At 35.6% G+C, this 25110-nt stretch overlaps 1 protein-coding gene across 4 annotated transcripts in view; it reads right to left on the bottom strand.

Moving 5' to 3' along the window:
* The window catches only part of MEI4 (meiotic double-stranded break formation protein 4), a 313130-nt gene that overhangs the window by 244924 nt on the left and 43096 nt on the right, over positions 1-25110 (bottom strand). For 3 of the 4 annotated variants that reach the window (XM_072642650.1, XM_072642649.1, XM_072642653.1), the window contains exons 2-3: positions 8156-8207; positions 6803-7051 (exon numbers count right to left, since the gene is read on the bottom strand). In XM_072642650.1, the coding sequence (XP_072498751.1) occupies positions 6803-7037 (235 nt within the window). In that variant the 5' untranslated portion in view covers positions 7038-7051; positions 8156-8207. Of the gene's footprint in view, positions 1-6802; positions 7052-8155; positions 8208-21769; positions 21858-25110 lie in introns of those variants that run through there. The other variant, XM_072642651.1, reaches the window with a different exon arrangement.

Here is a 25110-nt window from a genome sequence, read left to right as displayed (position 1 = left end):
AGAGCAGGTCTGTCCTTCTACTTCACCATCTTGTCTCTGTCCCCCCAGTTTATTTAGATTTTAAGGAAATATTGAACAAAGTATCTCATTCTAGTCCTGTGGCAAGAAATGGATTGGATGATAATAGAAGAAGACAAATTGGTTTAGATGGCTAGACTCAAAGAACAGTTGGTAATGACCTCATGATAGTTTTGTGGGTAATGTCCACTGAAGTATCTCAGGAATCTATGTTTGGACTTAAGTTCTTTAATTTTGTAATCCAACACTTGGGGTCAGTCACGGATTGCATGCTTATCATTTTTACAGGCGAATAAAGCTAGAAAGGATAACTAACATAGCGGAGAATACAGCCAGGATTTAAAACAATTTTAAGGCACTAGAGCAGTGGTTGGAAAAATTGAGAATCAAATTCAGTTGATCTTTTTGTGCTGCTGGTGAACTAAGAATTTTTTTTTTCTTTTTACATCTTTAATCACAACACATACTTATTTTAAAACATAAAATCTATTCTTAGCTCAAAGACCACACAAAAACAGTCAACATCAGATTTGGACCACACACCATATTTGGCCCATCTCCAGATTAGAACTCTAGACAGAATCTTAATAAGATGAAATTCAATAGGGATAAAAAGTAGTCTTGGACTTAGGTACAAAAATCTACTTCACAAGTAAAAGATAGGGGTTGCATGGATAAACAACAGTTATTCTGAAAAAAGTCCACCTACACTGAACTGCAAGTCTGATATGTTATATGGTGGCCAGAAAAGAACATGAGCACAAGTTGCACTGAATTGCATGTCTCCTTGGAACAAGGAGGTGATAATCCCAATATATTTTTGCCCTTACCTTTCCTCATCTGGAGCATACTATTTATTTCTGGTTACCACAGATTAAGAAGGACAATGAGAAAGTGAAATAGTGCCCCAAAGAAAGGAGCCAGGATGATTGAAAGGCCTTGATTCCATGACATATAGGAATCCATTAAAGGAACTGGACATATTTAGCATGAGGAAAAGGAAAACTTGGGGCGGGGGAAACTTGAAAATTATCTTCACATATATGAAGGGTAGTTATATATTAATGGGATTAGAATCATTGGTTTATGCCCCAGAAAAAAAAACAGAAGTAATAGGTTTCCACCTATTCAGGCTTGAGGCAATAAAAATGTTCCCCCAAATCACAGCTGTTCAAAAGTGGAAAAGACTATCTTGGGAAGTAATGAATTCCTTGTCATTAGAGGCCTTCAAGCAGGGGCTATGGAGATTCCTTTTGTGTATGAGTTGGACAAGATGGTGGTTGAGGTCCCTTCCAAATCTCAAATTCTGTGATTTCTGTGACCTGGATTTCAAACTTCCTTCTGCTTCTCAAAATAACTGTATGGTTCAAATGTATATACCTGATATTCCCTGATATGCCTACATCTCTTACATCAAAATGTTGTGAATATCAAATGATATATATATATGTACATGTATGTGTGTATATATATACATATACATGTATGTGTATATATATATATAAAATATTATATATATATACATATATGTATACACTGTAGTTTTAAAACCACAAGACACGATATTATTAGTGTACAGTGAGTCAACAAGCATTTATTAAGTGTCTACTATGTGCCGGGCACTGTGCTAAGCACTGGGAATACAAAGGAAGGCAAAAGACAGTCCCTTGCCTTTAAGGAGATTACAATCTAATTAGGAAAGATAACACAAAAAAGGAAGCTTAAAAGAGGTCTGGAAAAATATCTGGCTTAATGGAGAATAGATGTCAATTATTATAATTTTCTCTCTTAAAAAAAACTAATGGAATTATTTACCTCTTTCAATGTTTATCTATTCAGACAGTCTTTTTTTTAACTTTTTATTTTGTTCTTTTGAAGCTATTTAAATTTGGCCATTCCTTCCTAACACATAAAATTTAAGTTAGCACATGGTAAGTTAGATTATCACCAAATATCTGAACTTAAACACTTTACCTTTAGCTCTGGCTGTGAAGAAAATTGATTTTAATTATGTGCTATGGGTAAACTTCTCTCACAGGCACTATAAGTGAAAAGACTTCTGTGGAAAAACATACTCTTATGGTTAAAGCAGTTATGTTCTAATGTAACAAACATTCCATCATAATGCATTAATGTTATTAAATGGCCTCATAACCATAAGCAAGATTTTATTGTCATTGCTGGGGATTATTATAACACTTTTAAGCCTGCAAAAACATTTTATATAAATGTCATTATTCCACAAATATAATAAAGAACTTAAGAAAAATGTGTTACATTTACCATTCCCTGATATGCTCAAATAACCCATTACCTACAACATTAAAGGCCCTGGAGAGATTAGAATGTGGTCATAAATCTTGTAATACTATTTTCACTCACCTAGTAATGGAGTCATAGCAACATCTGGATATTAAGTTAGTAGGTTCTCCTGATAATTCTCAAAATGTATATATTCACATATAGATATAGATAGATAGATAAGAATGATATAATGGAAAGAACACTAGAGAATATGAGGAGATGAAGGTTCTAGAACTTGCAAGCTACTTGAACTCTGTAGATGATGTGCACACAGAATTTCACTTTAACATTTTCTTGAGAGTCTTTAATGGAAGACTTAATAGAAGGGTTAATAGAAATGACATTATTACTGAAGCTATGTGTATTACACATATAAAAGTATGCATGTATGTACATATAAACATGTGTGGGCCTTACACAATAACTAAATTGTTATGTCACTTTGCTCAAGCTTAAAATAAATTGTAGTGGGACACTCAATCCCCTTAGATAGTATATTATACTACATCATATTTTCAAGTCAGGAGGCACTTAATTTGACAACTGAAGAACAGAATATGTCTTCAGCAAGGCAGAGAAATGAATTAACATTCCATTTATACTTCTATTATCAACATTTAGCGTTTGTTGGTTTCAATAATATATATATATATAAAATATATATATATGTACATTTGTGAAATAAAAGCATGTTGCTATTTCCATATAGGCATTAATGCCAAGATGTAAAAACATCTTTTTTAACTAAATAATCAGCCTAAATAACAAAAGCATAAGCAAGTGAAAAATTATGACTTTCTTCATAATGGCTTCTGGTATGGAAATTAGGGCAACATTCAGTATTAGTTACAACAAATACAGATGCTATAGTTAATGTTTAACAATGACTGCATAATTAGTAGAGAATGTCTGTGCTGACACCTAATTACTGAACTAGTTCTTTGTAATGGCATGCTTACTGCTGACATTTATGGCTCTTAAGACCAAAGGTTTAACTCAACACAGTAAACAAATGAACAGGGAGACATTAGCAAAAAGTAGCAATTATTCTATGTTAGCTCATACTTAGCACTTACACAAGAGTTAAACATGAGTTCAGAATTCATTGTTACATAGGTATTAATCATATTTCCCTACTAGAGCTCAAGCCCCTTTGGGTTCGGACCAAGCTCAGTTAGCAATTCTTATCTCCTATTGTGAGGAACACAAGACTACACTCAAGTTCCTTGTTTAGTTAATAAGCGCATATCATCTAATTGCTGATCTCAGCACATCGAAGTATGTAGGTGAGGTCAGTCCTTCGTGGAAAGTAAGACACAAGTGATCTAATTTCCAAGGTAACAATGTTCTGTTTGCAAAATCTTAAAGGGTTATAATTGTCAGTTGTTATTTGCAGAGATATCAATAGTATTCCATAACCTAATAGCACATGTTGCAAGGAAGGTCCAATGAAACCATTAGCCTTCAGAACTTAAGACTAAACAGAACCACAATATAGAATATGCTTGAAGACATCATCTTTGGCAGTAACACATGCTTAATTAAGAGAAAAAGATAGTAAATAAACTTTGAGAGATGAGGCTCTTAACAAGGTGTGCAAAAGTAACTGAAAAGAAACATATATGACCAGCAAATCATCAGTCCTTTCCCACTATTTGCAGCATGGGTCAGGAGGTTGGGGGTGGGGGGGAGAAGTCACCTTTGCTTTGTAAGCATTAGCTACTAGTTTTACCAAGTCATTCAGGGGATGGAGCCAAGATGGCAGAGTGAGAGCAAGTACTCACCTAAGCTCTAAGAAAAACTCCTTCAGATAACTCTAAAAAGAGAATCTATACAAATTTTAAAGTGGCAGAATCTAATAGGAGACAAAGTGTGACATTTCCAGACCAGGACAGCCTGGAAGGTGATCGAGAACGATATGTTGCACAGGGCTGGAGGAGCGCAAAGTGCACAGGCTGTACCAGCACAGACCCTGCCATAGCAAAGCTGAGAAGGAACCACCTGGCTGTCTGAAGCAGTGTGGATTCCCAAACACATCAGCCCAGGGCAGAAGTCCAGTGGAACTAAGTGAGAGAAAAGTGCAGAACCCCAGGTAACATCAACAACCACTCCTGAGACTATCAGCCCGCAGATTAAATGTCTGTAAGTCACCTACTTGAACTTCCAGGAGCTAAGATAGCAGAGTCATCTGTAAGTGCTTTCCCCCTCCCCTTTCTGACCTTGAAAAACCCAGAGAATATTTCCCCAAGAAAATCCTGGAATAGTGGGATCAGCCAAAGTTGGGTAAACAGTCTCTCAGCCCATGAGGCTAGGAAAATCGCAAAGGGGCATTCCTCTTGCTGTGGGTGAAGGGAACCAGTACAGGACCAAAGCTGTCCCACATCAGCAAACCAGGAGGAGATCCTGAGCCCAAGGGGGTGGGAGCCCATAATTGCCAACTCTAGGAGCCCAGGTGTGCCTCAGCACAGCCAGGGAAAATGGGAAGACACTACTGCTGAGCTGCCTGTGCTCTAGCTCAGGAGATGTGTCCTTCTGTGGCCAGATCAGTCCTCCCCGACACTTAATTCAGCTAGGTCCAGGGTAACTCCAGGGAAGCCCAGAAAGACTTCACTTGGCCTCTGCTTTGGCACACCAGCTAGCTCAGCACCAGGTAAGCTACAGCATTTTAGCTTCTAGCTGAAAGAACCAGAGCCCACAATACAAAAAGCCTAAAGTTCTAAGCACAAGAATCGTGGGACAGAGCCCCCTGTGCCCCAGAAGCAGAGATCTACTTTAAAAGCCAGGAAAAGGGCAACCATCATGAGCAGGAAGCAAACTAGAAAAAAAAAAAGATCATAGAATGTTATTATGGGGACAAGGACCAAAACACAAATACCAAAGAGGTCAGCAATGAAACTGTACTCTCATCTGAAACTTCAGAAGGGAATAAAAACTGGTCTCAAGCCCAAAGAGCATTTTTAGAAGATTTCAAGAAGGATTTTAAAAACCAAATCAGAGAAGTAGAAGAAAAACTGGCTAATGACTTTAAAAATATGAAAAAAGAATTCACTGAAGAGAACAGATTCTTTAAAAGGAAAATTGGACAAAGGAAAAGGAAGTACAAAACCTAACTGGAGAAAATAACTCCTTAAAAGGAACAATTGGACAAATGGAAAAGGAGATGCAAAAGTTAACGAAAGAAAACAATCTATTAAAAATTAGAGTTGGGCAAGTAGAAGCTAATGACTCTATAAGTCATCAAGAATCAGTCAAACAGAATCAAAAGAATGAAAAGATAGAAGAAAATGTAAAATATTTCATTGGAAAAACAACTGACCTGGAAAACAGATCCAGGAGAGAAAAATCTAAGAATTATTGGTCTACCAGAAAGCCATGATGAAAAAAAGAGCGTGGATAATATCTTCCAAGAAATCATCAAGGAAAACTGCCCTGAGGTCCTAGATTCAGAGGGCAAAAGAGTCATCGATAGAATCCACTAGTCACCTCCTAAAAGAGATCCCAAACTGAAAACACCAAGGAATATTGTTGCCAAATTCCAGAACTATCAAGTGAAGGACAAAATACTGCAAGCAGCCAGAAAGAAACAATTCAAATATTGAGAAACTACAGTCAGGATCACACAGGACATTGCAGCTTCTATATTAAAAGACTAGAAGGATTGGAATATAAAATCCCGAAGGCAAAGGAGCTGAGACTACAACTAAGGATCAATTACCCAGCAAAACTGAGCATAATATTTCAGGCAAGGAGATGGACATTCAGTGAAATAAGGGACTTCCAGACCTTCCTGATGAAAAGGCCAGAGCTCAACAGAAAAATTCAGTCTTCAAATACAAGTCTCAAGAGAGGCATAAAAAGGTAAACAGGAAAAAAAAAACATTATTAATAAGTCATTCAATCTGTGTGGTATTGCTTGTCAGAGGTTTCACCTCACATTTTCTGTATGACATCTGATATACTGCCACATCTTCAGGTCCTCTTTAGATAAAAAGTAAAGTCCACAGATTCATAAAACTGAAACTAGATTCATAGCATCTTGGATGTGAAAGAAATCTCAGAGGTCAAGCTAGTCCAACCTCTATACCTGAAGCAGGTATCTATTTCTAAATTGTATCCAACAAATGGTCATCCAGCTTTCAAACAATTATCTCCAGTGAATGAAAACTATTTTTCAAAGTATTCCTTAAACATACATAAGTAAAACACATTGTCTTAATCTATGAGGAGTTGCTCCTTTTTTAAATTTTTATTTCTTTTAAATGAACTACTCTAGCATATTTAAAATACCACTTATATAGGTTATATACTTTCCAAGGAGTGACTGCTCCATAAACATGAGAGTTCTTAACTGATTAATCAGTTGGCTTTTCTATTGGACAAGCATTAAAAACTCAACTTTATGTTTTAGAAATGTCTTGAATTTTATCACCACAATAAATTAAGCTTACATATTACTCAAAAAATGATTTCACCTACTTACCATTCTTTACATAAAGTTTTGGACAGATCTGGCTCAAAAGAAGTTGTTGGCGTAATTGCAGAACTTCAGTTTCCAAAGCTTTGACTTTTAATCTCCACTCTCCATCTTGTCCAGATAACATCTTAGCAAGATGCTCTGTATATTCTCTGCTATTTCTGTGTGGTGGTTTTAAGCGGATAATTGCTAATGCCAGAGCCAATTTTGATGTTTTCAAATACCACGTGTGAACCTCCATCTTGTCTTTAATCCCTATCATTTAATAAAAAAAATTACATTAAGTTTCTTTTAAAGTTACACAGTACATCCTACTTATTCCAGTAAGATTTTATTAACAATTAACTAATCAAATTAATCCATCTTAGGTGTTCCAGAGTTAATCCACATACTGCAAAAATCGCAATAACTAGGTAAAATAGGAGAGAAATAGCTTTGACTAATATCTAATAATCTTATTAAGTGGATTTGAGAGTTTCACAATTAGGAAGCCAAGGAAAACAAAGAATACTTACACAAATCTTATCAAAAATATAAAATTAAATAATTAGTGCAAATTTGAACAACATTGTGAACAAGTACATCTATTGATTCTTCCTTTGTAGTATTTCACATGGCTCCGTTCTTCATTCTGAAATTAGTTCAGGCTCCACACTATGGCATTAACTAATTTCTTGGTTTATGTTCTTTGCCTTCTCCAGTCTAGCTTTCACACAACTTTCAACATTCAAAAAGATTCCACTGGTTTTTTGTTTGTTTGTTTGTTTTTCTTATTTCTTATTTCTTTTTCCCCCCAGCTTTAAAACCTACAGTGGGTCTCTACTGCTTATTATCATGTCCTTCCTCTCAACATATTGTTCAAAGGCCTATTCTAATGAATGGACTTCTAAATAAACAATGTTCCATTTGATCTTTCCTGTTATCCACCCTAGTTTGTTTTTTTTGTTTTGTTTTCTCTTTACTATGCCTCTTTTCTGCCTCCTTTCTCAGATACCAACCAAGTTGGATTTTTTTTTTTCATTTTCATCTCATCTCATCCTATTCCTACCATTTTGGGTGTCATCTTCTCTGTTCAATGATTCAAATCTTACCCATCCTTAAATGCCCAATTCAACTCCCACTTCCTCTATAAAATCTTCCTAAACTAAACTGAATTTGGAACAGCTAAGAGGCTCAGTGGATAGAGAGCACTGGGCCTGGAGTCACAAAGATCCAAGTTCAAATCTCACCTCAGACATTTACTAGATGTATGACCCTGCACGTTACTTAAACTCTAACTGCCTTAGTTCCCTCAATTGTAAATTGGGGATGTGCATATTTTATTGCTATCAGTGCTCAAAAAATATGGCTTTCACATACCTTCTCTGATGCAGCAGCTGACTGGGGCCCTGATGTCTCTCAAGTCCAAATTCTGCACATAGTTCATAAAATACAGTTAAAATGTGACCAGACTCAACAGCCAAAAAACGTATCTCTATGTAACTTTGTAAAAACACTTTTAATATACAAATCAGGGTACATAGTCTTATGTATGTTGTTTAGCTGAGGCTGTATAAATTCAATAAAATGATTTCTACACATAGATCAAGGAGATCCTATTAAAACAGATAAGCTCAAATTAGAATTATAGGACCACATGTTTCAGTTTCCCCAGTATTATTTTCACACATTTCACCATCTGTTACTTTAGTTATGGGGAACAGTTAGTCAATGACATTATTGAGTGCCCACTGTGCACAGAACTGTATTATCAATAAACACTGAAACAGTAGATAAAAACACTAGTAACTTCAAAAAGTCATATAAATGGTGATTATTATTTTTATTACAAGTGAAATCCTTTGATAAGACAACTATGCTGCATGAATTGAATTCACTGAGCAAAAAATGACAAATTGGACTTTGGCTGATGGGAGTCTGTGTTTACAAAACTTTAGAAGAAACTTCATGACAAAACAGATTAAGTCTTTATGGATAATTAAAATACAGTCAAATATGTTATCAAGCATGGCTCTATGAATCTCTGGAGTATAAAGACACTATGTTTTTTAATAAAATTTTTGCAAGAAAGTCATTATGATGTAATATACTGGATCCTTCTTGTACTCACTGTGCAATTATAGCAGTTGCAACCGACCGCCGCCCCCAGGGCAGGCAAGTCAGCTTAACTGAAGAACCAAGGCAAGCTGAAGGAAAGATAAGAGGCAGCGTATGCCAGGAAAGTCAAAGGACCTTGACCACCATCAGCCCTCAGACTCTGACAGAGACAACCCAAAACCCTGACCCCAGGAGTCTTTGGAATAGCAGTACTTCCCTCAGCCATCATCCTAGGAAACAGCACTTGTGAAGATGCAACCTGGAAATTGCCTCTTCAGGGGCTGCTAATGAAGAACCAGAAAGGAAATCTTTTGCCACCAAAGTCCTCAACACTTAAATAGTCCAACATGAGATACTGACAGGATATCATCAGTGGAAATTGCATTAAAGAAGCACCAACATCTGCTTTACTGCTGTACCCTAAGCAACATGAGATTGCAGCCAAACCCTTCCATATGTATTGTCTCTTCCATTAGAACTTCAGTTCCTTGAGAGCAGCAACTGTTTTGTTTTTCTATCTGATCCTCAGTAGTTAACCAGTGTTTTGTACAAAGTGTTTAATAATGCTCCATTCATTCATCTCTCTATTGCCCCCAGCTGCATATACACAGACATTAAAGAATGCATCATCTCAAAGGCCATACTATAGGAACCATAATTCAATTTGTCTTTGCCAATTCAGAAGACTTTTCAGGATCTTGCAGTATACCTCAGAATCATCATTAAGACCCATCCTCTGTTACAAAAATTCTCATTAACAAAAGTTTTGGGCTGAAAGATCTGATAACTCAATGTTTAATGCATACAAAATATTCCAAATAAAATCATATAGTACTGTGAACTCCCCGTCAACAAAATTTAAAAAGAAAAAAACAACTAAAAGTACTAGATGTTTTTTTTTCAACTGAATAAAAACTGCTCTATTACTTCTCCTCTATAACTTTACTATGCAGTAATTTTTAAAAAAAAAAAAAACCATTCTTGTTTACTTGATAAAAGTTCAGCAATAGCTTAAACTCTGAAACCCTGTCTTTAAAAGCTCAATTTGGGCTCAAATAATGGAAGTAAATAAAGAAAATTTAATATGCTCAAAGAAAGTAATTATCTTCCTTATTTTTCCCAGTAGCAGTCCTCACAGTTATAGGTGTAACAATATTTTAGCAAACTTAAAAAATAGGTTATTTAAAAAAACATATTATATATACATACGTGTGTATATATTTGTGTATGTCTGTGTGCACTATGCATGTATGTATAAGTTCATGATAAATCCTTTACCCACAGTAAATAATCTTGGGGGGGAAGGAAAGAGGAGCATCATGGAACTAGTCACTCCGTATTACTCTTGTACACAAAAAAATGTTTTATCTGCCCTCTATTTTTCTTGCCTTAATATTATTCCTCTATTAAACTTTTGCTATTGGCTTGTCACTTATCAAGAATGGTTAAGACTGCTTTGAAAAAAACCTGTGGGCACTGAAGCTATTCCAGAACTTTAAATTACTGATGAGCATTCATTTATTCAAAAAATATTTACTGAGGGCTTGCTGTATGCAAAACACTTTGCTAGGTTCTTTGGCTTAAAATAAAGAAAAACATTAAGATATAACTCTTGATCTCAAGGAACTTATCCTTAAAGAGAAGAGACATGTACACACAAAAACTAAAAGATAAGCTACAGTGTGATAAATGTCATATGAATAGTACAAAGTGCTATCAGAACTCAGAAAATGGAGAGGTCACTTATAGTTGGGTATGACAAGAATTACAGAAGGCTTCTTGAAGGATGAAGCATCTGAGCTGTGCCTTGAATAATCAGTAGTTGTTCAAGAAGGTGGAGATGTTGGGTTCACAGGGAGGTATTCAAGGCAAAAAGACGAAAAAGGGAAAATATAGTGTATGTTGGAGAAACAAAGAATCATTAAGAAAGGAGTCTAAGAACTGATGCAAATTTAAGTAAATAGAACCAAGAAAACAAGATACATGACAGCAACAATGTAAGTGGAAAAGACAGTGATATATCATCAAAACTGAAAGACGTGAAATTATAATCACCAAGCTTACACTCAAAGAAAAGATATAAAAAAGTATCCCTTTACTTACTTTTTGAAAAGCAACCATGGGTATGGAACACTACATATGTTAATTTTATCAAACTTTTTTCTTCTTTTTTTATCTACTTGTTATAAGGGATGATCTCTGTAGCCGTAGCAGGGAGAGAGTTTAAGAAATGCAGGCAATATGAAAACAAGAACATATAGATCAACAGATATGTCAGTGTCTCTCTTTTCATATGTTTGTGTATGTGTGTCTCCTTAAGATTTAGACTCTTAAGGACATACAGCAAAGGGTTATTTTCTTAGCAATGCTAGTATTATTCCCTGTAATTTTTGCCACTGAACATATCAATTATCCCAAAGCTCTATGAACTTGCTCACATGAATGCTACATCTGACAATAAAAATCACAACCCTCCTAAGGTCTTTGTGGACAGCATTCCTGAGTTTCCCTATTCCCAAAACTTCATCATCTGATGACCAACCTACTGACAATGAGGAGGTCTGTGAACTGAAAGACCTGACTGATAAACTGACAGTTCCAAAAGGCAGACAAATATTCTTCTTTCATGTGCAGGTGAAACTTTTTCAGGTAGTAGGACCAATTCAAATAGGCACTTTACTAGCCTAGTCTTTGAGAACTCAGACCCAGTGTCCCTACCTCGAGAAGAGAGAGTAGAGCTGTTTTCTTTACCACTAAAGAAAAATAAAAATACTAAGTACACACTGGTGCAGTGAGTGAGGCATGATAGGGATAACCAGTGACTCAAAATCACAGGGAAGTCCTTACTTATCTCTGCAATAAAACTTAACTGCATTTTAATTAAAATCAAGGGGTTCAATGAAATTAACCAATTAATGCTCCAACACCTGGAAGCAATGATGTTTTTCCTCTTCACAGATTAATAAGCTGAGATATATGAAAGTTTCAGACCTTTGCCAAGTTCCCCAAGTGACTTTGTGGTAGCAGGCATTTGCTGAGTGAGTCTGATGATAAACATACTTCATGGAGACACAGTTCAGTACTTAAGGAGAAGAGCACCATAATGATCTTGAGATAATTAGTTTCAATAAAGTTTGGCCAAGACCTGCTATGCATTTTTTATTAGATTCACAGGACAAATTTCCTAATTAATGTCACAGTTTCAGCACACAGTGTACTGTGAAGTACGTAATCTACTGTCATATCAAATTTTACATAAAAGAATCAAGAGTCATTCAAAATTTCAAATCTCTCCACTTTAATTATTAAAGGAGTCTTCAAAAGCCTTCACAGAAGAGAAAGAATGTGTACTATGGGGACCCCATTAAAAAAAAAGGATACTGGCTAGGGTGAGGAGATGGAGATTTTTATTTTCCTTTTTCCAGTTCCATCAGAATAGACCTATCACAAACCTAATGTGGGAGAGAAGAAGTTAACTATATTTCAACTGTGTACAGATTTTCCCTACAAGAATTTTTCCCATTTATTATTTTCCTTTTTAGGTTGTCTATGGTCTCTTTGTTCTGTCACTTAGAATGCTATCTATGGATTCCTGCAAGAAGTAATATTCCTACAGCAGAATCCATTACAATAATTTCAGTTAACTGGGACTACAGTGCTTCTAAAATGCCAAGTCTCTTCAATATTCTACAGCTGTTTCTCATCTGAATCCATTGCTCTACAGCAGGGAAAGAGCTGATGCCTACATAAAGGCCTATAACATTTTTCTATTGAGACACTAGAATCCTTATAATAATTCCAATGAATGCACTAAGTCCCTGCTGAGCCACTGATATCTCACAAAGACAAGTTATTCCTTAGTAGAAAAACAAGAAATCTCAAAGACAGTTTTATTAGGAACAGATGAAAGACCAAAAATTCACATATCCCAAATGTTCAAATATTAGCTGGCTAGGAAAGGAGTAACTCCACAGACTGGGGATAAAGGCCAGCTGGTCACAAGAGAAAGTTAGCTGTTAAGACTAAATGAGAATGGGGGGAGGGGGCATGGTGGAGGAGAGCTTGTAAGAAGTAGGCTTGGGACTCTACTAGAATAAAAAAAATTATGTTCCATAAATAAACATTCCAACACTTCACTCAAAGCCAAAGAATAGGTTTTTTGTTTTGAGTTTGTTGGGCTTTTTTTTTGCTTTGGGGGGGTTTTTTTGCTGTTTTTTTCCCCATTACAGTATGGCAGAGTCAAAAAGACAGTTGGTTGCAGGTCCGGAAGACCTAGGTTCAGTTTCTGCCTCTGACACATACTATGTGTGAACATGGGCAAGTCACTTAAAACTCTCAGTGCTCTAAGGAACTATCCTAGATGACAAGTTGCAGAAAAGGTACAGACTGGCATTGGAAGAAGTTCCCTCCTACATACAATCAAATTAGGTCTACTCACTCTCCCTACTACATTACACTGTTATCCCTCACTTCAATGGATACTCATGATAATAGATTTTCATCTACTGCCATGTCCCAGGAAGTAACCCTGATGGAACTGGGACCCTGAAGTACCAAAGCCCTTGCTTCAAGAACCACAACTACACATGGCCCCCATAAAGAAAGTGACACCAAAATATTTGTCACTGCCAAATATTTGAATTCTGAAATAGATTTTACTTAAATAATCAGAAGAAATGACACTAAAGATGCCCTATCACTCTCTTTGCTGCTGTACTCTAAGGATTCTTTCTGACTTGCCTTAAAAGATGTTTGTGTTGACTCTCCCATGAGAATGTCAAAGCAGGCACTGCTTCCACTTTATTTGTATCTCTGGAACTTGACATAGTGCTTTAAAAACAAGCAGTTGATTAAAAAAAAAAATCAATCATTTATTCCTACTGCTTTATTCTAAGACAGACAGGTGGTACATTAGACAAAGAGGTAGGTTTGGAATCACGAATATCTAAGTTTAAATCTGACTTCAGAAACTCATTAACTAAGTGACCCTAGGCACACCACTTTTGTTTGTCTCAGATTTCTCGACTATAAAATGGAGAAACTAGCACCTATCTTGAAGGGTTATTGTGAGGATCAAATTGAGATAATATCTGTAAAGCACTTAACACAGTACCTGACACATGGCAGGCACTGTATAAATGCTGGTTTCTGCTCCCTTTCCCTCCCTCCACTTTCTGGTTATCAACATTTTAATGGCCGAAGCAAAACAGAGTAATGAATTGTTAACATCCCAACTGAAATAGCTTTCCATTTTCCTTTTATCAAGTCAAGGCATGACTTACAAGTCTATATTCTTATTTCTCTTAATCTAGCTTCACTATAACCACACTTTACAATTAGAAAGAAATATTCAACATAAAAATGCCTTTATTAAGTACTTACTATGTGCTAGACTGTATGCTAAGTGCTAGAGATATAAAAACAAACAAAACAAAATGAAATAAGAACAGTACCTGACCTCAAGGAGGTGTATTTTTAAAACATATCTTTATTTTGTTAAGCTGTATTTGGGAATACATGTGAAAATACATGTGAAAAATATTTATCATTTTTTTTTAATTTTGAGTTCCAAATTCTCCCCTTTTCTACTCCAAACTTCCCCTCTAACTTGAGAAAGCAAAGCAATGATAAAGTCATGAAAATCATTTCCATATCTGCCATGTTGCAAAAGAAAATACACACACACACACACACACACACACACACACACACACACACACACCAAAAAGCAAGAAAAAGAAAGTAAAGAAAGTATACTTCCACCTGCACTCCTTTTGGAGATGGATAACATCTTTTCATTATGGGTCATTTGAGCTTATGCTCGTATGGCCTTGATCAGGGTAGCTAAGTCATTCACAGCCAATTCTTAAAGTATTACTCTTACTGGTAAAGTGTTCTGGTTCTGCTCACTTCACTTTGCTTGAGTTGATATGAGTCTTTCCAGGTTTTTCTGAAACCATCCAGTTCATCATTTCTTACAGCACAATAGTATTTCACCACAATCATATGCCACAACTTGTTCAGCCATTTGTCAACTGATGGGCAACCCCTCAAATTCCAATTCTTTGCCACCAAAAAAGAGCTGTTATAAATATTTTTGTACAAATGGGTATTTTTTTTTTCCTTTTCCTTGATCTCTTTGGGATACAGACCTAGTAATGGTATTTCTGGGTCAAAAGGTATGCACAGTTTTAAAGCTCTTTGGACATAGTTAGAAATTGTTCAAGGAATATACTTTCTAATGGGATAGACAACGTAATGTATTAGGCACTTTGAATTTAATTCAAGTAGTGTTACTTCTCTGAAGAGTTGGCTTTGTTTCAAAGACATAGAAAAAAGCTTCTAAAAGGTTGAGATTATAATAACTGAAGCAGCAGGGCTCCCTGAGGGAAAGACTAAAGGTTATCATGTGTCACTTTGATCACTATTTCCCATCACATGCTGATGAGGACAGTCTAGGACTGTCTACAAACCCTCCTCCTCATCACCAGCAGACTTATATGGAATCTAATACAACATATATATTAAAATATTAAATCCATCACAATCCACTTTCAAAAAAAAATCAGATATCATGTGCATTGTACCTTATCTTCACAAGCAGAGAGAGCAAAACCACAGGGAATATATATGAACAAGAGAAGAAAACGGAATTAGAGTTTTAAAGGTTACAACAGATGGGACTAAGGGTATGGTGAATTGGGCTATGAGTAATATATCCTGAACTCTAAAATACTCTTCTCTTACTACAATCTTCCATTCTATAAAATCTTATATTCTCTCAGTCCTTCTACACCTGCTCTTCACTCTCATCATCACTACTGCGGAGTTATTTCTCTTCCCATACCTGAAGACAAGAGATTTTGGTTTGAATGACACCTTAGGAGCTTACTAGTGAGGAGACTCATGAATCAGTCACTTATCCTTATGAACCTGAGGTCCTCACAGAACCTCCTTTGTAAAGCTGATTTACATACTACTTACCTCATGACAAGGTTTTAAGGAAATCACTTGGTAAACCTTATAAATGCCATAATTATCTAGTCTAAGCCTACCTACACAGATAAGGAAACTGAGGTCAAGAGAAGGGAAGCAACTTGCCCAAAACTAGGATAATAAGTATTATTGTATATATTATATAAGTATTATTATTATGGCGTAATGTGTCAGCCAGGTCCTCTGATGCCAAATTATTTTAAAGATAGTGTGATATGTAATTGAAATATAAAGACTATAAGGAATAAGTAAGTAAAAGAAAATAAGAATATGAAAGAAATAAAGGTGCAATTTTGAAAGCCACTGGATGAGTATATAAAGAAAAGGAAGAAAGTTCAAGCAAGTAATAATGAGAGGTTTGAAGAAGTGTTTTGGTCTCATCAATATTAAAGATACAAGAATACTATGTAATTATTCTTTATGATATGGATACTACAGTAACATATACACAAAATTAAATGAGAAATGTAAAATCCTCATGGACCCTAAATGTCCAAAAAAGGGGAAAAAAAATAAGATCACAGAAGGTTACATTCTTGGTGAACAGGTGTCTCCTGCCATCCTTTCAGATGAGAAAGAACATGGCTTACTCTCACAGGGAAGTTACAACCCCTGCCTCCAGGGCCTCCAAAGGGAAATTAAACTAAGCTCAGACAACGAAAGAGCTTGAAAAGTGAGTTAGCAGCTTGCTAAAGGAGAACCACAAAAATGCTGAGGAACATAATACCTTTAAAAAAAGGCTAATAACTCAACTGGAAAAAAAGATCCAAAAAGCCAACGAGGAGAAGGAGGCATTAAAAAGCAGAATTAGCCAAAAGGAGGAGAAGGTTCAAAAGCTCACTGAACAAAATAGTTCTCTGAAAGAGAAAATTGAGTTCAGGGATACAATCAAGTTAACACAGGATCTGGTAGCTTCAACATTAAGCGATTGAAGGGTTTGGAATAGGATATTCCATTAGTCAAAGGAACTGGGATTAAAACCAAGAATCACCTACCCAGCAAAAATGATTATAATACTTCAAGGGAATAAATGGTCATTCAATTATATAGAGGACTTTCAAGCACTCATGTTGAAAAGACCAGAACTGTATAGAAAATTTGACTTTCAAACACAAGAATCAAGAGAAGCTTGGAAAGGTAAACAGGAAAGAGAAATCATAAAAGACTTTCTAAAGCTGAACTGTTTACATTCCTACATGGAAAGAAAATATTTATAACTTGAGACTTTTCTCAGTATTTCGATAGGTGGAGGGATTGTACATACACATACATACATACATACATACACACACACACATATAGACAGAGAGTCAGGGAGCACAGGCTGTGTTGAATCAAAAGAGATGATATTCACAAAAAAATGTATGTAAAATTAAGGGATAAGGGAGGAAAATACTGGGAGGAGAGAGAAATGGAATGGGGCAGGCTATAATTCATAAAAAAGATAAAGAAAAATCTTATTCTCTGGAGGAGAAAATGGAGAAGGGGAGAGGGGAAAAGTGAATCTACTCTCTCCACATATGGCTTAAGGAGGGAATAACATGCTTACTAAATTTGGTATGAAAATCTATTTTATACTACAGGAAAGTAAGGGAGGAGGCGACAAGTGGGATGAGGGAAATGATAGAAGGGGGGGCAAACAGGAGAAGGGAATAACTAGAAGTAAACACTTTTGGGAAGGGACAAGGTCAAATGAGGGGATAAAAAATAATGGGAGCCAGAGTAGGATAGAGGGAAATATAATTAGTATTACACAACATGATTATTATGGAAGTCTTTTGCAAAACGACACATATATAGCTTGTATTGAATTGCTTGCTTTCTCAGGGCAGACAGGGAGGGAGGGAGGGAGGGAAACAAGGTGGAATTCAAAGTATTAGAAACAAATGTTGAGAATTATTATTGCACATAACTGGGAAATAAGAAACACAGGTAATGGGGTATCAAAATTTATCTTGTCCTACAAGAAAAGAGAGAAGACGGGGATAAGGGAAGGGTGGGGGTAAGATAGAAGGGAGGGCTCATTGAAGGAAGGGGTAATCAGAATACAAGGTATTAGGGGGTGGGGGGAGGGGAGAGATGGGGAGAAAAATTGGACATGTTACAAAGTGATGTAAAAGCAATTAGTATTAAAACAACTGATTGAATTTAAAAAAAAAAAAAAGTAGACAGAGAAGTCGGCCTTATAACCGTGAAGTACTGGGAGTACCTGGCCCTTTGGGAAATTAAAATTTTGATTTTGTGATTGTAACGGTTTCTCCTAAAACTAAATTATAAAGTGGTTTGGCATCAAGGCAAAATGCTGAAAGAGCACAGATCAAGGATAATACGAGTTAAAAACTCAGTCTCTGTAAATTTGTTGGCTGTGATTTTAGAAAACCTAGTACCTACTTCCCAGGGTTGTTGCAAGAATCACATGATTGTAAAGTGCTTAACACAAGACTTTGCTATATAAATTTATTTTTTTCCCTGTAATTGAATACATTTGCTCCATTCTGGATAACTCTGTTCTCAGTTTTAGACATGATTAACACAAAGTGCCAAAGGGGATGAGATAAAGGATTTTCTATGTCTAAGTCTGAAATGTATTTGACTGATTCCATGTTATCTAACAATAAGCTATGTTTCATTTTTTAAAATTCATATTATTGTGAATGTTACTGTGTTTCTAAATTTTCTTGTATTATAAATTCGGGGAAACCATGGTATAAGAAATACTGTTAAGAGCATGATGAAATTGTGTCATTAGAAAACATGACTCCTTTTGATTTGAATACTATGAAATTACTAATTATTAGAGACTACTGTCAACACTAAAACCCTATCAAGTATGTAACTGGACGAGTTTTAAAAGTAAAGAAAAATAATTACTTACTGTGTGAGGAAAAATGAAAAGGAGATGATGACTCTGTAAAATCTCCTTACTGATCAACTTGTCAAGTTTCCTGGGACCATCTGTTTGAGCAAGGCCATAAATTTTTAAAAGCCCTGTGCCAGAAATTGCTAAATGCTGTGAAATTCCTAGACAATGAATTGGTTTAGTTAGAAACTAGGATCCCCTCATCCACTCCTTGTAAAAAGAGGTAAGGGGAGGCATTTATAAGTGAGGGAGTTTCATCTAGGATTATGTGGCTATCACTTAAAAAATTATGAAACTATATTTGTTCATAAATATGTCTTGAAGTTACATCTTCAGCTAATTTATTTTAAGACTCCAGTCTTAAAGATTTTTAGCTTATGGAGTTAATATACAATACCTTAAGAGATGGATATCTGTTAGTATGGAGATTTGCAGTACTTGGCCAGTGTTTTCTTTTATCTGAATTTTGATTGAACCATCATATATTCACTATGTGGAATTTTAGGAATGTAAACATTTTCTTAATTTTTAAAGATTGATTTCTATACTAGAATGAATTTAAACTCAACAGGAAAAAAAATGGATATTGAGTGACATTTTTAAAGACTTGGTAATTTTTTATTGCTAATTTACTGCAACATGAGAGTAATAATAACTACATCTAATCCTAAGCTATGAGTAGTAAAACTTTGCCATTTGAGGTGAAATCTCATGGGACTGTAATCTGATATAAGTTCTGAATTCGAAGAGAATTGTCTCATTAAGCGAGTAACCCACCCTTTGAGGCAAATGTCACTAGCTGTTCAAGGGAGTCCAACTTAAGACTACAGATAGATGTCTATGTTTGGGAAAGACTGAGGAAATGACCAAGGTAGGATCTTTTTGACTCGGTTTCCCCAGTCTGCTATTTCCTTTCTGAACAGGAATATTTTCCACCTGCTTAATCCTGAGCCTGGCAATGTTGCTCTCTGAATGATGTGGAACTTTGGTAAATGATTGGTTGTTCCAACTAGTAAATACAACTCCCTAAAATCAAACAGAAATAAGGATGTTTTATTCTATTTATACCTATATTGAGTCATTCTGTGCCCTTGGAGTTAGGCCTGGTCTGTTATAACCATGTCCCTGCTTCTTTCTTTCATTGTAAATCTCTCTAAGCAAGAGCAAGCAAAGCTGTAATTTTTTTCAATATAATGAATATTATTTCAATACTCCAGGACCTTTGCACTGCCATAATAGGACGCAAGTATGAAAGATTTTATTGTTTTCAATTTGAATTTTTTTGGCAACTAAGTAAACTAGCTCTTGAGTCTGACATCCTCTTGAGTCATACATTCCTGTATAAAATAAGGTCCTTGAAATATCTCAGAATGACAGGGGAATAATTAAACAAAAATAAAGAGATTTATGGAACAAGCTATAAATCTATTAGTAAGGTTAAAAATGAGAAACAACTTCTGTTTGATTATGAGGAAAAGAATTTCTGTGCAGCTATCTTAAAGGAGAGTAGCTTATGAATAATTTTATGTTGCCTCAAAGGGAAATTCAATTTTACTCAGATTTATTATTTAATTTAGGATTAACAGCTATGTTTAAAAGATGTCCTGAAGTATACACAATTTACATGTAGACAGCTTGTCTGAGATATACACTGCTCCCTGTATACAATCTGAGATTCAGTATTAAGTATATTTACACATCCTATGCCAGGTCTTTTGTCATCTGTTACAAATTAAGTTAAATAAGCATCTTTTATACAAATAAATTTGTGTAACTAATGAACCTAGGAATAAAAAACAGCTAATTTCAAAGATATCTCCATATTCATGTTTTAAAACTAGATCCCTAAAGTATCTCTTCCTCCTAAGGGGGGAAGTTGCTAGGGAGAGGAAAATCTTGAGAAATCAACAAGATTAGGCAATTATATATGCTAAGTATAAGTTATACTAATGGGAAATACATGGTTTGAATGTGTCCTAATAATAACTTCTAAAAATTAGGATCTGAACTTCATATATAAAATTGCATCATTTATCCTCTACACAAGCCAGTCACTTTCTGGGTTGTTTTTTGTTTTGTTTTGTTTTTAATATTTAAAACATTTCTGAGTTCTGCCTTCTGTGGTACTTTAAAATGCTTAATTTCTGAGTTCTCAGTTACCTTAAACATTCTACTCCCAAACTGCCTAGGAGAAGAAATGGGAGAATAAAAAAGGATTTGAGTCAAAGAGAAATAAAAAAGGAAATCATATAAGTAACAGACAGAATTGGATAAGTGGAGTAAATGAAGAATTGATCAACAAGTCAAAAACTAGATCATAGGTTAAATTTGGGGAGGCAATTTTTGGTGAAATTAAAGACAATTTGAAAGAGCAAAATTTTAATGTCTAGAGACTTGTCCAGGATCTACTTCTAGCTGTAAAGAAGAAAAGGATCAAGGACAAACAAGCAGAATATGCAAGGTTTAAGGAAGATCAAGAAAGATCAGGAAGTAGCAACTACAGAAATAAACAAAAAATAAGAAAGAAAAGGTAATTGCCCAGGCAAGGTAAGAAAAAAATAAATAAATGGAACAATTTAGAGCATAAAGCAGAGTGGTCTGACGGATGGAGCAAATTCATGAAACAGAAGGTTTAGGGAAAGGGGCAAAGGAAGGTATATTCATGGAGTTATTAAGACTGAGGAAAGAAAGTTGAAGGGGGTTGTCAGGTCATTTTTGTTGTTGCTGTTGTTGAGTCATTCACTCTTGTCCAGCTCCTCATGCCTCCATGGACCACACTGTCCATGGGGTTTTCTTGGCAAAGATACTAGAGTGGTTTGCCATTTCCTTCTTCACTGAATTAAGGGAAACTGGTTAAGTGACTTACCCAGGGTCACACAGTTGACTCAGTGGATAGAATACCTGAGTAAAGAAGGGCCTAGTTCAAATTTTACTTCAGACGCTTAATATCTATGTCCCTGGACAAGTCTCTTTAACTTCTGTGTCTGTTTTCTCAACTGTAAAAAAGGAGTAGCACCTACCTTTCAGAATTGCTGTTAGGATCCAAATGGAATAATATTTGTAAATCACAGTGTCTGGTATGTAGTAGTTGATTAATAAATGCTTCCATCTTTCTTTCCCCTCTCCAAAGCAGGGAATGCAGAGACTCAAGATCAGTGCTCATCATTCAAGACTATTAGGGAAAATTTGTGAGTCTTTAATGACAAAAGTAAATGGGATCTCACATAGGGTAGGGAACACTTGACCCTTGTCAGGAAACTAGGCAATGGAAAAGTAGAAACAGAACACAGTAAATATCTGATGAAGTTCTGAACTAGGGTGGTGTCCATGTATGTGGACAGAAGTGAATGGATGGAGAAAGAATGAAGAAAACCTGGCAACAAACTAGAATGCAGGTAGGAGGTCATAAAGAGTCAAGAATTTCTCCAAGGTTATGATTCCAGATGACTGATGGGGTGGTAATGTCTCAAGAAATGAGAGGAAATTGGACTCAAAATGGCAGAATAAAGGCAGGAACTCAGCTTAGCTCCCCTAAATTTCCCTCCAAACATATTTAAGATGACACTTCAAAACAAATTCTGAAGCATCAGAACCAGCAAAAGCATGGGGTGAAACAACTGTCTATCCCAAAACAATTTAGAAGTTCAGAAGGAAAAGTCTGTCTCAGATAGTCATGGCTGAGAGTACAGCACAGCCCAATGCAGGCTGCACCTAAGCAAACTAATAGCAGGCCTTGGGGGTTACTGTTTTGGCAGCAGCAGCAGCTCTGAAAGCTATCGGTCTACAGGTAGTAAGGGGTTTGGACAATTAGTCAGAAGATTAAAGGGCACCCTTTGCTAGCACTGGGGGCAGGACTTAGTTGCACTGCCCATATGCAGTTCCAGGTCACAGTTCCAAGGTAAGAAAGAACAGCAGAAGGAGCTGAGTCTCTGGTCACAGTCAAAGAGTAGAAAAGAGTGCTTGTGGTTACTCACACACCAGAGCACAGGCCAGAAGAACAGTCATCATGCCTCTCCTTGGATCATACCATCCTGGGAGAATTGAAAACCAGCTCTGAAAACAGCACAAAAAACCTGAAGCTTGGCCCAGTGCCCCCTCCACAACTGAAAGCAATGCCCAATCTTAACATAAAGTTCAAAATCAAGAATTAGGCTAGAAAAATGAACAAACAACAACAACAACAAAATAACCTGACCACTGAAACTTACTATGGTGACAGAGAAGATCAAAACACAAAGTGAGAGGTTCATTCACTAACATGTCTGCTGTCAGGATCTGAACCCATGTCATTAAGATTGAAAATTCAATACTGTTATCTGCTATGTGGCACTATCTCCAAAGTGTAATATTTCTGTGTGCATGAGAGGATAAGATCTGATAAGAGAACGAACATGTTTTGAATAGTAAGACTTTACTAGTTAGAATGTATCATTCTATATCTCTGTTAATCATGAATTTAAGAGCAAACTTTCACTTCAGTAGGAAAATGAGCATCATCTTTCTTTGGATTAATTTATTTCAAACTGAGATACTATTTGGAAATGGAAAATAGAAAAAAAAAATCCCAGTCTATAACTAAACAAAAAGAGGAGAATGTGTTTCCCACAAAACTAATCTTTTAATTGTCTCACATTAATGTGACTAAAATGGTCTAACGTACTGCTTCATTTAGAATTAAAATAGCTAGAAATTAAAAATACAGGTGCCTGTTTTATTAGAATAACTATATCAAGGGTGTAGAACTTTGCAGCCTTGAGCACATGTGACCCTCTAGGTCCTGAGGACACATGTGACCTTGAGGCCATAGATTCCCCACTCCTGAACTATACTTTTATAAGCAATGTAAATAGTTATTCACAGTGATTTTAGTAACAAAAATGTTGTATGCTTCAAATATCCATAATTAATCTCAAGAATTACAACCTGTTTCTCTTGATTCTAGGTCCAAATATTTTTACTATGCCAAACTACCTAAAAGTAGTAAGGCAACATTCAACATAACACAATCAGTATGGATATTTTAAAATGATAGCTTTCCCTCTACCCCCCTTTTTAAATTCAAACAGAATAAACAAGTTTTATACCTTTTAAAGGGGAATGTTAGACTCATGGAAATCTACATATAATAAATATAGAAACTGAAAAAAATCAATCCAGCTTGTTTATAACAAACTTTCCTGATCCAAATAATACAAGATTCACTGAGTAAAGTTGAACTCATTGATTCATTCTATCTTTCATAAGAAACAAGCAGTTTTTTGATACTGCTGCCTGGAAGTATTTTGTGGTCATGAAAATATCATTTAAAAAAGCCACGAAAGAAAAATGTGGACAAAACAAACAACATAACATAGTAGCATCAGAAAGAAAAATGAACAGTGTTACATAGATATATAAATATGTAATTAGGAAAGAAAAAAGAAAGTCAGTGATGGCAACAAACCAATGACTACATTCATTCTTCTCTCAATGGGGAAAATTCACGTAGTATGTCAAATGTTTTCATTTTAATATTCGAAGCACTACACATTATCACTTAATTTACTTTTATTATTCAAACATTCATTTTGTATTTTAAATGATGTTTTAAAAAAATTCCCATCCTTGTGTTTTACTGGAATTGCAGATGATCTAAGATCTAATCTTCATTGCAATAGTCTATGGTTTTATCTAGTTATTTACTTATGAATGGACAGAGATATATCCTGCCTGATGGCTGACAAGAATATTTACTGAGAACTGCATATTACACACAAAGGCTGTTTCAGTCCTTTTCTAAGCATTGTTTTACCTTTCCAATAGTGACTGCCATCTTCCGTTCTATCTGTAATATCATCTGAACATTATATATTTGACAAACAATCCAAAAGCATAATTAGTAAGTTAAATATTGCTTACATTCACAGTTTTAGAAGAAAGAGACTCATTTCTAGAGGAGAGCCATTATCATTAGATTAGAATCATCCCTACTCACAATATACACTTGAACTACACAAAAAAATGGAACTTCCTTCTTGAGCCTGATAATCATTCCAGCTGTCATTTAGGGGCTCTGGAATAAGTAAGAAGTAATGACAACAGAACAATTATAATTTTTTCCCATTTTTCTGAAAATGCTGAGTTTATGATATACAAGCACTGCTTCTTCAGATTAAATAACATCCCTCATGGCTCAGTCCAAGTTGTACCCCTTCCATTCAGTTCTCCCTAACTATACAAGTCCACATAGATCTCGCTGAATAAACTGTCAAGGACACAAGGGAACAAACAACAACCCCTCAGTGGGAGGAGGGATATTGGCAACAAGCTTCTGCAGTATAAAAGGTGATGCTGAGGGAGAAAGGAAAAAGTCTCTGAACCA

Source organism: Notamacropus eugenii, chromosome 2 (assembly GCF_028372415.1).
Source record: "Notamacropus eugenii isolate mMacEug1 chromosome 2, mMacEug1.pri_v2, whole genome shotgun sequence".
Taxonomy (NCBI): Eukaryota; Metazoa; Chordata; class Mammalia; order Diprotodontia; family Macropodidae; genus Notamacropus; species Notamacropus eugenii.
Note: the sequence above shows the minus strand (reverse complement) of the source record. Positions and strands in the feature narration are given on the sequence as shown.